The 16,266-nt window shown below is 50.2% G+C and overlaps 1 protein-coding gene across 2 annotated transcripts in view; it reads left to right on the forward strand.

Annotated features, from left to right (window-relative positions):
- HOPX (HOP homeobox) overlaps positions 1-16,266 on the forward strand; it is a 245,833-nt gene that overhangs the window by 96,012 nt on the left and 133,555 nt on the right. For both annotated transcript variants that reach the window (XM_085636633.1, XM_085636632.1), the window contains one exon: positions 5,458-5,640. In XM_085636633.1, coding sequence (XP_085492759.1) covers positions 5,473-5,640 — 168 coding nt within the window. In that variant the 5' untranslated portion in view covers positions 5,458-5,472. The remainder of the gene's footprint in view (positions 1-5,457; positions 5,641-16,266) is intronic.

Genomic DNA, 16,266 nt, shown 5'->3' on the forward strand with positions numbered 1-16,266 from the left:
GAGGTAGTGGGTGGACCGGGCCAGACCACCCTGCCGTTGAAGTCCTGCAGGAATGCCATCCAAATCCGCATGTCCTGCTTGACCTCAGCCGACAGCCGGATGTGATGATGTTTTTCTTGAATCCTGGTCATGGCTTGGGCGATAGAGCGGGAGAATGGGTGTGCCATTGGAATCACTCTAAGGGCAAAGTTCAACTGTCCTACCGTTTGCTGCAACTGATGCAAGGTAACCTTACCCTTCGCTAAGCATTACTGTAAGGTTGTCTTGAATTTCTTAATCTTATCTTCCAGCAAGCGGAATCACCCTTGAACTGAATCTAGCTCAATACCTAAGAATTCTATCTTTGTCGTTGGTCCCACTGTCTTTCCCGGCACCAGGGGAACCTCAAAAGCCCGCATGAGTGTGCAGAATTCCTGGAGTGCCCACGCACACTTCTGAGAGCCCGCCGACCCCAGGATAAGGAAGTCATCTAGATAGTGCATGACAGACTGGTGCCCGGTCACACGTCTAAAAACCCATTCCAAAAATGAACTGAACTTTTCAAAATAGGCGCAGGAGACCGAGCAACCCATGGGCATACACATATCCATGTAGAATTTGTCTTGAAACTTGAAGCCTAGCAGATGAAAGTCCTCTGGGTGAACCGGTAAAAGATGGAAGGCTGATTCAATATCAGACTTTGCAAGTAAAGCGCCAGGGCCCAGCTCCCTAAGCATTTCCACAGCCTGATCAAATGAAGCGCATTTCACACTACAACTTTCCTCACTGATGGCATCGTTTAGTGAGTTGCCTCTAGGTGCGGATAGGTTATGGATCAACCGGAACTCACCCTCCTCTTTTTTGGGGACAACACCCAGTGGTGAACAAACACAATTATGCACCGGGAGGCGATCAAACGGGCCCACTATTCTGCCCAGGCGTAACTCTTTAGCAATTTTATTTGCCGCCACTCCTGGGTTGGTCCTTACTGGCAACTGATTTTTGCATTCAGGCATCCTGGCATAACCCGGGGCAGGAATCCTAAACCCATATGTGAAACCTTCTTGCAGTGTCCTAGCAGTATCATGACAGGGGTATCTGTTTAGCCACGGGGTCATAGCTGTGACGTCAATGGGGGAATGTGTGACTCGGTGCACCCTGCCATCAATCCTGCTTTCTCTTGCCTTTATCCCTAGATTTTTTGAGACACTTGGATTCTGGGTGGGAAGGCTTTGCGCAGATAGAGCAGGCATGTTTAAACTTACATGTGCCTGGTGCCCTAGTACATGTTCTTCTGTTAAAATCCCAACATGTCCCCTTCCACCCCCCTCCACCACCTGAGCCATGGGCAGGGCCTGTGATCTGCGCAGGCTGAAAGGGCTGATAAGGCTGAAACGCTGGAGTTGCCTGTCCTCTGTTTGCCTGCGTTGTGCTAAACTGAAAATTGGTCTGTGGTGCGCCAAACTGATTCAACCACGAGATCGTGTTGACCATGTTCCAAGATAGCGCAGGGTCAGATGCCTTCGCCCTCCTGAAGTTTTTGTCATACTGTTTCCAACCCCATCCCCCATATTTGTCGTGAGCCCTGGTAATGCGGTTCTGGTAACATGCCATCTCTGCCCGTATGTTAGGGAAACGTTCTGCCATTACTGCCATGAATACTGAGAAACCCCTGATCCAGTTGTTTAAGTTCTCCTCCACTCTGAATCGTAACATCTCGCTTGCCCATTCTCTGGGGAGCATCCAGTCTTTCTGTTTCTTAGCTTCCTCTCTCTCTCTCTCATCTACTAGCAGAGAAAACATGCTAACATAGCACCCTGACCAGATGAGTTCCTTCAATTCGTGTGACACATGCCAAGCCACGTTCTCCCTCCCGGGACAAGATTCTCCCACTCCCAGCATTGGCAGTGTCTCCTGCTTACCTGCTGTGGTCACTCCAGCAGGCTCTGTCAGCTTCTCTTTCGCCTGGCTGACCACCGGTACTTCTTTGTTGACATCCTCTGGTGAAACCCCATTGATGGGGTTAGGAAGAGAAAGAGGCGCCTGCCCTGTTCCTAGTGGCCCTACAAACTGGGCAATCAACTTCCTTGCCTCTGCTTCAGGGTCGCCCTGCATGCCCTTCCCCCCTACAGTTGGTGACAACATCCCTGCTTTCCCCAACCAAGGCAGAACCGCTGCTAAATGCGCCACCAAATCTGTTGGAACCGGATTTAGGCCTGCTGGACTATCTTTAGGGACCCCACTATCTGGCACCCATGTGCCCTGTGGCGTGATGGCTACCGGAACTGGGCCTGCCGGGACGACCGGTAATTGCTCAGGCAAGGGTTCTCCCAAAGGTACCACCCCCACTGGCATCGTCGGGGCCAGGGCACTCAAAGGGACTCCCCCCAGCGGGACCACTCCTGATGGTCCAGGGACCTCCCCCTCTTTAGGCTGGGACATCGGCGCTGTCGCTTTAGACTTAGTCCCCCCCCTTCTTTGGCCTAACCCGCTTCAGAAGTGGGTCCAATTCACCTCTGGGCTTGGGGGGTACTATGGTGCGCCTGGGCCTTTCTAACATCCCTTCTTGACCCTCAACCCTCTCCATGAGATCTGCCAGATTTTGCCCCAATCTATCTACCTTCTTCCATTTCTTGTCCATGCTAACCATCTTTCGCATCATTGTCTCCATCATGTACTCCAAGCGAGAGCGCTTGTCGCCCCGCTTCATTTTTCCTGCCATTGCCACTTACGTTCCTGCCAAATGCTTTGACCCTTAGACTAACACCACGTATACAATGCTAGCTTTGTCCTAACCTGCCTAAAGATACCCAACGTAACAACGTTCTTCAGGATAAAATACTGGTCAGCACTATTTCACTGCAATACATCCAACACCATTGCTGGAAGCGCAATCCCCAAAATATGATGGCTTTCTGCGCGCTGCACCCCAACGTAGATCCAATTACAAACTTAAATGCTTAACAAAACGTATGCTTATTTGCGCAGCGCAAGTGTTTCAGACCCTGCTCATGCAATCGCAGTTGACTGCCCCAACCGTATGTTCTATTAAAATTGCATCCTAATAACATTTAGCCGCGCACATAACCCTGGAAACATGAGCCTCTTCAAAAGGTTGGGTTCAAAATATCAGACAGAACATGAAAACTTGGCAATTGGCCAGTACTAGTCTCGGTTTTATTTAATTAAGCATTTAATTTATTATTCTTTCTTTAATCACCATTGAAACACCTCCCTTAAATCTGCCTTTCCACAGCCCGCAGACGACCTCTACACTACCTCCTAGCGAGGTCGCACGACAAGGCTGGGGAGTGCGGAGGGCAAAGAGGAAGCTACCTCTGCTCTCCAGCCTTTTATTGGAAAGTACTCGCCCCTCAGAGGGGTGGGGGCAGGCAACTTGCGTGACCCCGAAGTGATTCTTTTCACTTCCGGGTCACGACCTGGCCCGCCAATAGGAGAGGTGGCACGCCTGTCGCGTCACTGCTGTGCGCGACAGGCCCACCTCCTTTGGTCGTCAGGGGCCGTCAGGACTGCCATATTATCGGCGGGTCCGATGCCGGCCCCACCTTTTCTAAATAGGACGCAGGAAACCTACTACCCTCGATTCTGAGGCCGGGAATGCTTCCTGGCTTTAGACTCATACCCGCCTTTGTAGGGCACCATCCCTTCCAGGGTATTCAGCTGTAGTCAAGTGAATGAGTCCCTTGAAAGGAGCGTGTGTAACCTGAAACACAAGGGATTCCCTGCGATCACTAGGGACTTACAACCAGCATGAAAGCAGCCCCCCCCCCCCCGCCCTCGCCATCATAGTTGAAAATACTTTTACAAAGAAGACAAATACAGGATAACCATTCAAATAATTATCGATTTCAATCACATAACACAAGCCGACCTCACACATTGTGCCAATGAAGTCTCGCTAGTAAAAGCCTTTGATGCAACAATGACGCGATAGATGAAGGAGTTCTATCCGTGATTCGGGTCAATGGTGCTCTTCCAGGGCAGGTTTTGAGTGAAAAGTTTACAATCCAGCTCTTTCATCTTATAGTGAAACACACTCAAGAACAGAGAAAACCTAAACCGGTCAACATATATAAATTCTTATTCATGTATACTCAGTGGGTGAGAGGGTGGTTACAATATAAAACAGTCACCTATGTTCTATATATAAAGCAGGTAGCTATTGATGAAATGCAGACCTGCCATCATAGAAAAACAAGCATTTGCAATGCAGTCGCACTCGCCTTTGGGAACTTATATGTATTAAGCTATGCAGCACATTAGCCTGGTTGCTGAAACATCTATTGTTCTTTAACATGGAGGGAAAGTAAGCACCAAGCTGTGTGACACGCTAGGTATGGGAACACATGGAGAGAAATATTGCCTTTCAGCGGGAAATGGTATAGTCCAAAGCTCTGTTTTCAATATAAAATCAGGGCCTTCGGTGGTCATATCACTGAAAATACAAGATTTGAAAAACATATTGTTGTCTACGGGTGCTCATGGAAGACAATTTCTATGGATTGGAATCTAGAGAATGCAAAAGTGATTCTGGTATTTTACAGACCTCTGCTGGTCATTTTCTATGAAGAAAGTTAAATAGAGGCAGTTGCCAGAAAAATAAAAAAAAGAAAGTCCCTCAGCAGAAAGCAATTCTGGAGTTTTACTGACCTTACTGGTCGTTTTCTATCAAGACAGTTAAATAGAAGCAGTTGAACAAGAAGAAAGCAATTCTGCTATTTTACTGACCTCTACTGGTCATTTTCTATTAAAACAGTTAAATAGAGGCAGTTGAACAGAACAAAAGTCCCTAGGTGGAAGCAGACACGTCCTAGGGTTGATCTCCAGAGCCCACAAAGTACATACACATATAAGTATATACTAAAGTATATACAAGAGGTCTTGAATGCTCCACCTAAAAATGTCACCATGTTAGAGAAAGGGGGGAGGGGCCTTGGAGGAGGGGAGGCACTTCTGCCTCCTGCCCCCACCAACTTCTTCTCTATTCCAAAACACACAAAAGCTAGCTGAGTTTGTTGCCAATGTCCTCGGGTGTTTTCAAAACCCATATTGGACATCAGCTCTTCAGATCCTCCAAAGAGTAGCTGGAAAGCCGCTCAGTGCAGGGATTTCCAGCTCACCTTTCCTACCACTGACTCTTCACCAGGTGACCATGTGAAGGGAGCAGACATTGTGTGACACCCGGCGGCATCATGTGAGTTAGCCAAGAATGAAGTAGGATGCCCATACAGATTATTTGCTACCTCAGGATTCTTGGAAGTGTGAGTGACAAAGTCCTTATGTACTATCTTTTCACAGCCCTCCCACTCTGCAGGTTTGTATTCACATGCCAGATCTACCGGTTAACACCAGAAAACAAAATATCAGACCCTGCACCCATTCTCATTAAATCATTTTTTACTGACATATAGCACAGTAACCAACAATATGATTTTTTCATCCTCCCAATTATTTCAGACTGAGAATTAGAAAATGAGCTCTAAAGACCAGGTGGGGTACCGACTGTCTGAAGATTTCAATCTGGATGAAGATCAGTTGGAAATCTTGGAAAAGAATTTCAGCAATGGTAGCCGCCAGCCCAATGGAGCAACCTTAATGCTAATCGCAGCTGAAGCGGGGCTCTCAGAAGAAGAGACAACTGTACGTATCACTTCTCATTCCTCCTTTCTTCACCTGCCCTACCCACTCTCCTCACTCTCTCTTCTCATAGCTCTTTTTTTGTGCCTTTTCTCACTCTTAACCTCCTTTACTCTAAATTCCCTTATTGAGTCTTTTCTTCTCTTCACTTCTACTTTCCTTTCTAAGGACCCTGTTACACTTTTATAGAATTGAAAACATTTCAAGTCACTATAATTAATAATGTTATTGGAATGAAAGCCTGCCATCCTAACATGCTTACTTGACATCAACAAGTTCACATTAACAAGTTCACTGAACAGGGACTCAAATGTACACATATGTAGGATAATGGTGTGCATACACTGGACTGCAGACACTTCCCAGAAAGATGATCAGGGGCGATTTCTCCATTAGGGCACTGAGGCTGCGCACCTCTAAAATTCCTACACATTTACCTACAAAAATATTAAATAGATCAATTTATTTAGAGATACGATCTTATCTCTAAATAATTTGATGTATTTAGGTCTGGGCTGTCTGTCCCAGGCTGCCTGCCCTGCCTCGCTCTGAAGCAGGAGATGGAAGCCAGGCAGTAAATTAACTTTCTGCAATGTGACGCATGGCTTACCTTTCTAATGCCCTTCATTGCCATTGTAGGCTATGATGGTATCAACTGTAGGCCAGTGATGCTGTCTGCATCTCAGTTTCGGGCGTCGAAGTCTGTATCCTTGCATGAGGCCAGACATCCGTCATTCACATACATAGATCCCACCCTTTCCCATTCATCACATTGTAGGGCTGGATGCAAGTACGTGTGGTTTGGTGCCTTGTCCTCAGTAATGGCAAGTGTTATGATGCTTATCTTGTGTTACGTATAGTGTGCTAAGACCCTTGGTCATGCTAACCTCCCCAACTATGACACTCCAGGCCCTTGCTGAAGTTCGCTGACCCTTTTAGAAGTGGAGCTGCTGTATTTGTTCATCCACAAAATCGATCCAAAATACAAAGAGGGTTTTTGTTTCCTTGCAAAGTTGATCCAAATATCGGAGTCAAACGTAGAGGGAGAAATATGTGCTTATAGTAAAGAGAGTTACATGTTGTATGGCATTAAAACTGGCCATATCTTTATGCCCTTAACACAAATGCCCAAAACATGGGTTAATATCTAAAAAACCTTACAGTAATGCATGTCAGCGATTTTAGTTCCTCTTTTATTTCACGTTTTACTTAATCTTGCATTCCTCAAGAGAGTTAGCTATTTCATCATGCTGTGTTTCTGTATTTTGTGCATCTTATTACTCTTGTGCATACTTTGAGTCATGCCAGGTGTTTATGAGGGGCTTTAATTCAGAGCTTGAGTGCAGAGGCTGAAGCCTGAGGACAAAGTGCATGTCAGGGGGTTGGCCTCTCTGCAGAGCACACAGAACAATGCTCCTGTATTCCAGTTGTAATTGAAATTCTCTGTAAATGTGTGAAGGGGTAAATGGATGTCAAAATATGAGCGAGGCAAAAGTTTAAAAAAATTAAGTGCTTGAGTGTGAGTGAGTGAGTGCAGTGTATATTTTGGGGGTGGTGAAGTGAGGGAGATGCAAGGAAGTGTATTCAGGGGAGAGTGAAAAGAGGGTGCTCAAGAGGAAAGTTGAAGTTGAAGATGTGGGCATAGATGAACAAGTTACTTACCTTCGGTAACGATGTATCTGTAAGAAACATTAGTTAGTTAGATTCCTCACCTTAGAATATCCCCAGGCGTCAGACTGGATCCGGAAGATTTTTGTAGCAATACCCCTTGCGCGTCGCTAGGCGTCGTCTGCGGCTCCGCGTCCGTCGTTGGTGTCGTGCGCCGGAATGACGTCGTCGGAGTACTTAGACGCCGCCCTCGCGCGCTGACGTCAGTTCTTGTACATAGCTTTCCGCGCCAGGAACGCAGAGCCATGCAAGAGACCGACACTGGTGCCAAAAAATCTAGGGCCCTAAAAGGAATAGCCTTAACCCTAGATGTCAGTTCGCAGAACGGGGAGGATGGGTGGGTCGGTGAGGAATCTAACTAACTAATGTTTCTTACAGATACATCGTTACCGAAGGTAAGTAACTTGTTCATCTGAAAGAAACACGTTAGTTAGATTCCTCACCTTAGAATAGATACCCAAGCAATACCAACCCCGGTGGTGGGTCTGCGAACCAAGATCACACCAGAAAGTCCTGGAGGACAGAACGGCCAAAGAAGCCATCCCTCTGGACTTGGCTGTCTAGGCAATAATGCCTGGCAAACGTGTGCAGCGAAGCCCACGTCGCCGCCTGACAGATGTCCTGCAAAGGGACTCCCCGTCCCAAAGCAGTAGTAGCCGCCGTGGCCCGAGTAGAATGGGCTCGCAGCCCAACAGGAGGGTCCATTTTTTGCCAAGGAATAACAGATTTTTATACACAAAACGACCCACCGGGAGATGGCCCGTTTGTGTACAGCTTTTCCCTTCTTTGCACCCACGTAGCCAACGAAAAGCTGGTCGTCCACTCGGAACTGTTTTGTGCGGTCCAAATAAAAGGAGAGCGCACGTTTTGGGTCCAGACGGTGGAGCCGCTCTTCCTCTTTGGAAGGATGCGGAGGCGGAAAGAAGGCGGGCAAGGTGACAGATTGCCCAAGATGAAAGGGGGTCACCACTTTCGGTAGAAAGGAAGGACGAGGCCGAAGGACAACCTTGTCCGGATGAACAGATAGAAAAGGAGGCTTTGACGATAGAGCCTGGAGCTCACTCACCCGTCTAGCCGAGGTGATGGCTACCAGGAAAGCAGTCTTAAGAGTGAGAAGACGAAGAGGACAATTGTGAAGAGGCTCAAAGGGAGCGCACATCAGGAATGTTAAGACAAGATTCAAGTCCCACTGAGGCATTACGAAAGGGACAGGAGGGAACGTGTGAGTAATGCCTTTAAGAAAGCGTGACACTACAGGGGACTTGAAAAGAGAGGGCTGATCAGGAAGCCGTAAGAAGGCAGAGATGGCAGCAAGATAACCTTTCAAGGTGCCCAGGGCAGAGCCCTGCCGGGCCAAAGAAAGAAGAAAGAGGAGAACCTCAGAAAGAGGGGCGGAAAGGGGATCCACAGCCTTTGTTGTGCACCATGCCACAAACTTGTTCCACCGGCAGGCGTATACCGTCTTTGTGGAGGGACGCCTGGCTGCCAGAATGACATCACAGACTTCAGGAGGCAAGTCAAATGGCATCAACTGCCACCGCTCAATCTTTGGAGGCTGGACAGGTTCGGGTGGAGGACCGTCCCCTGCTGCTGCGACAGAAGATCCTCCCGAAGGGGCAGACGTATCGGAGGATCGGTCAACATACTGAGTAGCTCGGGATACCAGTACCTTCGTGCGCAATCCGGAGCCACCAAGATGACTTGGGCCCGGTCGCGCCTGATCTTCCTCAGCACTCTGGGCAGAAGTGGTATAGGCGGAAAGGCGTACAACAGACCGCAACTCCACTCGCGACGAAAAGCGTCGCCGAGCGAGTGCCGCCTTGGAAATTCCAACGCGCAGAACTGCTGACATTGCGCGTTCTCGTCGGTGGCGAATAGATCTAACCAAGGCTCTCCCCACTGCTGAAAGAGACCTTGCGCCACCTCGGAGTTCAGATGCCATTCGTGATCCATCATGCACCGGCGGCTGAGTTTGTGTACTCTGGCGTTCAGAGAGCCCGCCAGATGTTGAACCACCAGGGTGATGCCCTGGTGTTCCAGCCATGTCCAGAGGCACAGAGCCTCCTGACAAAGGGTCCACGACCCCACCCCGCCCTGTTTGTTGCAATACCACATGGCGGTGGTGTTGTCCGTGAACACCTGCACGACACTTCCCCGGACAGAGGGAAGGAAGGCTTTCAGTGCAAGTCGAATCGCTCTCAGCTCCAACAAGTTGATGTGGAGGCGAGACTCTGCCGGAGACCAGAGGCCTCTGATCTCCGCCTCTCCCATATGGCCACCCCATCCCAGGAGGGACGCTTCCGTCACTACGACATGCTCCGGTAGGGGTAGGGAGAGGCTCTTGCCCATGACCCAATCGCGGTCCGTGAGCCACCACTGCAACTCCTGTGCAGTGCCCTCCGAGATCAAGACATGGTCGGACAGGTTGCCGTGATGCTGGGCCCACTGAAACTTCAGGTTCCACTGCAGAGCCCGCATGCGCCACCTGGCGTGATGCACTAGTAGGATGCAGGAGGCCATCAGCCCCAGAAGCCGCAACACTAGCCTGACCGAAACCCAGGATAGAGGCCGAAAGATGGGAATCAGGGCCTGTATATCCCGGACCCGCTGTTCCGGTGGATGAACCCGGAACTGCGCCGAATCGAGAACCGCTCCGATGAAGAGGAGCTTCTGAGAGGGGCTCAGGTGTGACTTCGGCACGTTGATGGAAAACCCCAGCAAATGCAGGAGATCCGCCGTAGTCTGGAGGTGGGAGACGACTGTCTGGGGCGAGCCCGCCTTCAACAACCAGTCGTCGAGATAGGGGAAGAATGGAACCCCTGATCTGCGCAGATGAGCTGCGACCACCGCCATCACTTTTGTGAACACCCGAGGGGCACTGGTAAGGCCGAAGGGGAGCACGGTGAACTGAAAGTGCTCCTGACCCACCTTGAACCGCAGGTAACACCGGTGGGCCGGCAGGACGGGGATGTGGAAATATGCGTCCTGCAAGTCCAACGCTACTATCCAGTCTCCAGGGTCTAGGGCAGCTAGAACGTGAGCCAAAGTCAACATTTTGAACCGTTCCTTCCGGAGGAAGGCATTGACGTTCCTGAGGCCCAAGATAGGGCGTAGGTCTCCTTTGCCCTTCTTGAGAACCAGAAAGTAGTGGGAATAACAACCACGACCTACTTCTGGGCTCGGAACGCGCTCGACGGCCTCTTTGGCCAAGAGGGCCGAAACTTCCTCTCGCAGAAGATTCAAATGATCCTCCGAGATACGGTGGTGCTGCGGTGGCATGGCTGGAGGGGTCATCTCGAAGGGGAGGGAGTAGCCCCTGCGGATGATTTGCAGCACCCACCTGTCCGAAGTGATGGTACGCCAGTGGAGCAGGTAATGGCGAACCCTGCCTCCCACTGGCGAGGAATGGGCCTGAAAGCTCGGACTAGGAAGGCTTTGAGGCGGATGCTGCCGGGGTGGATGTGGACTGACCGCGTCGTCCTCCAGTACCGCCTCGGCGGAAACCACGTCCGCGACCGCGTGCAGGCTGGTTCAGCGGCCGGTGGCTTGGCGGACGTGAGGAGGTGCCCCTTCCTTGGCCACGAAAGGAGCGAAAATCGGAAGTTTGTGGCCGCTGGGCCGAGAGGCCCAAGGACTTGGCCGTAGCCCGGGAGTCCTTGAAGCGAGCCAGCACACTGTCCGCTTTCTCACCAAAAAGGCGAGTGCCATCAAAAGGCATGTCCATGAGAGTGCTCTGGACATTCCCTGAAAAGGACGTGGACCGCAGCCAGGCATGACGTCGAAGCGCCACCGTGGTAGAAATCGCCCTGCCCAGCGAGTCCGTAGTGTCGAGTCCACATCGGATTGCATGGCGTGCTGCATCTCTCCCATCGGCCAGAGCTGAGGAAAGCCGTGCCCGGGCCTCCTCCGGGCACAGGGGCAGCACGTCCTCCACCGTATCCCACAGAGAGTGGGAATAACGGTCCAAGAGACAGGCGGTGTTCAAAGACCGCAGGCCCAAACTGAGCGAGGAGAACAGCTTCTTACCAAACTGTTCCAGTCTCTTGGAATCCCGGTCCGGAGGAGCGGACGGGAAGGAGGATTGGGAGGTAGAGGCCTGGATAACCAGACTCTCGGGGGTGGGGTGCTGGGACAGAAAACTGGGGTCGCCTGGAGCAGGGCGGTGGCGCCTGGCAACGTTCCTATCCACAGGAGGGACTGTGGAGGGCTTGGACCAGGTGCCCTGCAGAACGTCAATGAGGGCCTCATTAAATTGCAGCAGAGGCTCAGTGGAGCATGCGGCAGACTGAAGCACCTCAGTGAGGATGTTAGTCCTCACAGCCACGGCAGGCAGCTCAAGCCCAAGGGCCGCGGCCACCTTGCGCAGCACGACAGAAAAAGCTGCACCCTCCACCGAAGCCACAGTCGGAGGAGAGATGAATCCAGTGTCCGGTGAGGTATCCAATCCACTGGCCTCCCCCAGTTCATCTGCCCAGTCCTGAGAAAGTTGCCCCTGAAGGGCCATAGGGTCCTCAGACCCCTCCCATTCGCCCCCGTCATCCGATTCCTGGTAAACAGGAGGAATGATCGGAGCCGGTCGATAGACAATATGTGTCTCTAGCGGCATCGGATGCGGCGTCGGGCGGCGCCGCATCGGCGTCGGGACCGGACAGGGGCTGAACCGGGGATCGACGTCGACCGGAGTCGGCGTCGGGGGGGGTACCGGTGTCGGCGGAGGAGGCGTGACGAGGTCGACCGGCGTTGATGGGGGCCCAGGCTCGGGCCCTCGGGGACCTGCGGCGTCGGGGCCGGAGCCTCCAACGGCGCCGGGGCTGGAGCCGCCGGCACGCGAGGTCGCCCAGTCGAGTCCGCGGGGCCCGAAGGCGCACCAGCGGGCGTTGACGGCGGGGCCAGGCTCCTCATGGCCGAGAGGAAGGCACTGACCTCCGTCGGCGTTGCGTCAATCCCAGGGACCGGCGGGTATGGGGATTTGCGCGGTGCCTCGGGCTCCAGCGGAGCCGCAGGGGTGGAACCACCCAGACCCTCGGCCAAGTCGCGCGACCGGCGAGGGGAGTCCGAAGAGCGGTGTCACCTCTTGGACTTCTTAGAGCGCTTCGACTTACCCGAAGACTTCGTGCCAGACGAGCGACGATGTCGAGTGCGGCTCCGCGACCGATCCTTGGACCTCCTCCTGGACCGGGATCGAGAGGGGCGCGGAGCCGAGTGGCGAAGCTCGAGAAGCTTGCGGGACCGCTCCCGCCTAGCTTTCGAGGTCAGGGCCATACAGTCGGAGCACGACTCTGCGTCATGGTCGAGGCCCAAGCAGTACAGGGACCGGCGGTGATGATCGGTCACCGACATCAGTCGTTGACAGTCGTCGCAGGCCTTGAAACCAGGCATCCTACCGGCACCAGAGTCGAAAGTGACCAAAAAGAGTCTAAAAAGTTAGTCAAAAATTGACTAAAGGGGTAGCTCTCCCGGATCGGCGCTTACTGGCGCGGAAAAAAGAAGAACTGACGTCAGCGCGCGAGGGCGGCGTCTAAGTACTCCGACGACGTCATTCCGGCGCACGACATCAACGACGGACGCGGAGCCGCAGACGACGCCTAGCGACGCGCAAGGGGTATTGCTACAAAAATCTTCCGGATCCAGTCTGACGCCTGGGGATATTCTAAGGTGAGGAATCTAACTAACGTGTTTCTTTCAGATAACTAACACAAAGCGCTCATGTTTATGTTTATGTTTTTACGATTTTTATTGCGCACGAATACCCTAGGGTGTCTCGGCGCATACAGAACTTCCTACTAACAGAGGCATCTGAAGGAATCACTGGTTGAATAACCAAGTCTTCAAAAGCTTACGGAACATGATAAGGGTAGGGGCAATTTTTATAGCAAATGGGAGGGAATTCCACAGCCTAGGAGTTGCTACCAAAAAACGTCTGTCTCCCCATGTGGAGGTTCTGGTGCGTGGCACCGGGAGCAGATGTGTGGAGGCTGATCTTAAAGTTCCATTGGGAACATAAATCCGAAATGCATCCTTCAGGAACTTAGGTCCTGAGTCATGAATGGCTTTATAAGCAATGCATAGAGCCTTGAATTTTATCCGACTCTTTACTCTCAGCCAATGCAGCTGGTGAATGGGCGCAGATGTAGGGTGACGAAAAGGAACGTCAAGCATTAATCTAGCTGCCGCATTCTGTACTGATTGCAGCTTGGCTAGAACCTGCTCCTGAGCATTAAGGAAGAGGCCGTTGCTATAGTCCATTTTTGAGAAAACAAGTGTGGTAATTAAAGTTTTTCCTGCAGTTGAAGGGAGGTATGGCAGCAACTTCTTGATCTTTCTCAGCATATAAAAGGAGGATGCCACCACAGTGTTGACATGATGCTTAAAAGACAGTTTATTATCGAACATAATGCCGAGATTCCTGACCTTGGTTACTGGAGTGGGAGGGGGACCCATATCACTGGGCCACTCTGGAGAGAGCCTACCAAAGGTCAGCACCTCGGTCTTGTCCGAGTTCAATTTTAGACTGTTATCCGCCATCCACGAGCTAATGGCCATCATCCCTTCCTGGAATTGGGCGGCGACTGCGGGACCGTCTTTTTGAATAGACAGCACCATAACTGAAGTCCAATACTTCTTCCACAGGCCTTAGTAATATTTAATTCACAGTCTCACAATTTCAGATTTGAAGCATTTCCAATGTTCAGTGCTTAATTTGAACCAGTGGTTTCCAGTGCTCGGCACCACAACTTAATTGTTAGCACCGGTACCTATGACAGTCTGCCACATGGTGGCACTGTTGTTTGAATTCAGAGAAGTGCACAACAACAGTTTGTTTTTTATCACAAACTTTATTTGGTTTTTCCATGTACACAATTACATATCGTGTTGCATAGACAATACACAGTTTTCCTAATGCAGCTCATATTACAAGTGTTACAGTCTTCCGTCTGGGCATACGGATGCCCGTCCCCGAGTACAATGCACTCAGCCCTATATCTCCAACTTCTGCTTTACACATGCACCCTTTTTCTCTAGGGGCTATATTCTGCAAGTGAGCTGAGCTTATACCCATTAAACACTATACAACTCGCCTAGGATCCCTCCCCCCTCCTACTCCGCAGTTAACTAATTAGGGACACCTCCAGAAACCACTCAAGGATACAGAGAAGTACACTATAGTATTCAATATATTGGACCCCAGGGCAGGTCGCACAACACACATTGCTACATTACATTCCAGATACGCACGTAAATTACATTCATCCCCTCTACACCGTTTAACCTACTGCGCAAAAGGTAGCCTAGTATTGCACTGCAACAGCAGCCTATATGACAATTTGAGATACCTAGATTACTTCGACTGTTGGATCTTCCGCCCCCTGAGTAGGCCTGTCCCACGCTTTGAAGGACTCACACATCATTTCCCATGCCATCGCTATAGGTACCTTCCTCTGTCCACGCTGCTCCTCCCTATGAATCGCAGCGCTTTCAGCTAGGCTCCACTTCACTACTTCCTCCTTCCATAGTTCTATTTTTGGTGGCTGCGCTGCCTTCCACCTGCTAGTTATGAGCCTCTTTGCTAGTATTAATGCGAGGTTAGCAAAACAAGCCTGCACCTTGTAACACCTGGGCTTTGGATATACCCCTAGTATGCAGCTTTTTGCTGTAATCCAGGTCTGTCCTCCAACTACATTTGCTAGTATTTGCGCTATCTGCTTCCAGTAGTGTGTGAGTGTCGGGCACGCCCATAACATGTGCGCTAGCCCTGCGTCGTCCTCTGTACATTTCGGGCAATTCAATGGTGCTATAGGGAACATTTTACGGATACTATGAGGGGTGAAATATGCCCTTTGCATGATTAAGTATTAAATGAATTTAAATCTCGCATTTCATGACACTGCTTTCGGGTAGGCCAGTATTGTCGTCCACTCTCTATCCGACGGTTCTATTTCCATGTCCGCCTCCCGTTTGACACACAGGGCTCCCAATGGAGAATCCAGCATTTATCTAATGCCAGCATACAGCCATTTCGTCAAATGCCTCCCGTTCCCCATTAAATGCAACATTTAGACTAGCCTGTTTGTCGGCGGTTCTTGCCCATCCAGAGCCCAACTCCTTTTCACATAGTGTGACAATCCTGCGTGCAATAGGAACAGCGTATCCGGCAAACCATTAGTAGTTACAAAGTCCATGGAGCACAACAACTGTTGTTAATTAAATCAATATACATTAAGAATGGCTAATACCTGCTGCCAAAAGAATTCATTCAATTTTGGGGTCCTAAAAATGTTATATTTTTCACACTTGTAGGAGTGTGACTTATTAGTTATGTTGTTACTGTAATTGACAGCGACAATGGGCAGTACAAGGGGAAGTGGCCTGCTGACTGGACCCCTGGCACTCATTTTGTTTACAAATTAAGCACCGGTAGTGTTAATTATTTATAACAGATCATTGTTTTTACTCATTGTTCTTCAACAGCTAACAACCATTGACAAAGCCAATAGTACTAGCAGGTTTTAGGTGCATGGCAGTTGTTGTGTTATATATCTGGATGTAATAACATCTCTGCGAGAAACCAAAATACCTGTTGAGTGGCGCTCTAAGGGAATCACAGAAATGTATTTAACATGTTCTCTTTTTGAGAGCTCCCAATTTTTTTCCATCCCACTTAAATAGCTGTCTGCACATATTTCTTTCTATATGACTGATTGCAGCCAGCAGCTGTGGGTGCTTCCCGAAGCCTGGTTAGAGCATTTTCTTACAAAGTTGATGCTGTATGCAGTGCAAGATCCTGAGAAAGCACACACTTTAAAGGGCAGGAAGTGTTGCGCTGTACAATTTGCACATCACAGTAACTCTTGAACATATTAATGCAGTAAGTTATGGGGCAGTTTTTAATGTATTTAGCATTTCAAGACTATATGTTCCCACTGCTTTATAACCCTTGCTTTCTCACTACATTCATTAGAT

Source organism: Triturus cristatus, chromosome 2_1 (genome assembly GCF_964204655.1).
Source record: "Triturus cristatus chromosome 2_1, aTriCri1.1, whole genome shotgun sequence".
Lineage (NCBI taxonomy): Eukaryota > Metazoa > Chordata > Amphibia > Caudata > Salamandridae > Triturus > Triturus cristatus.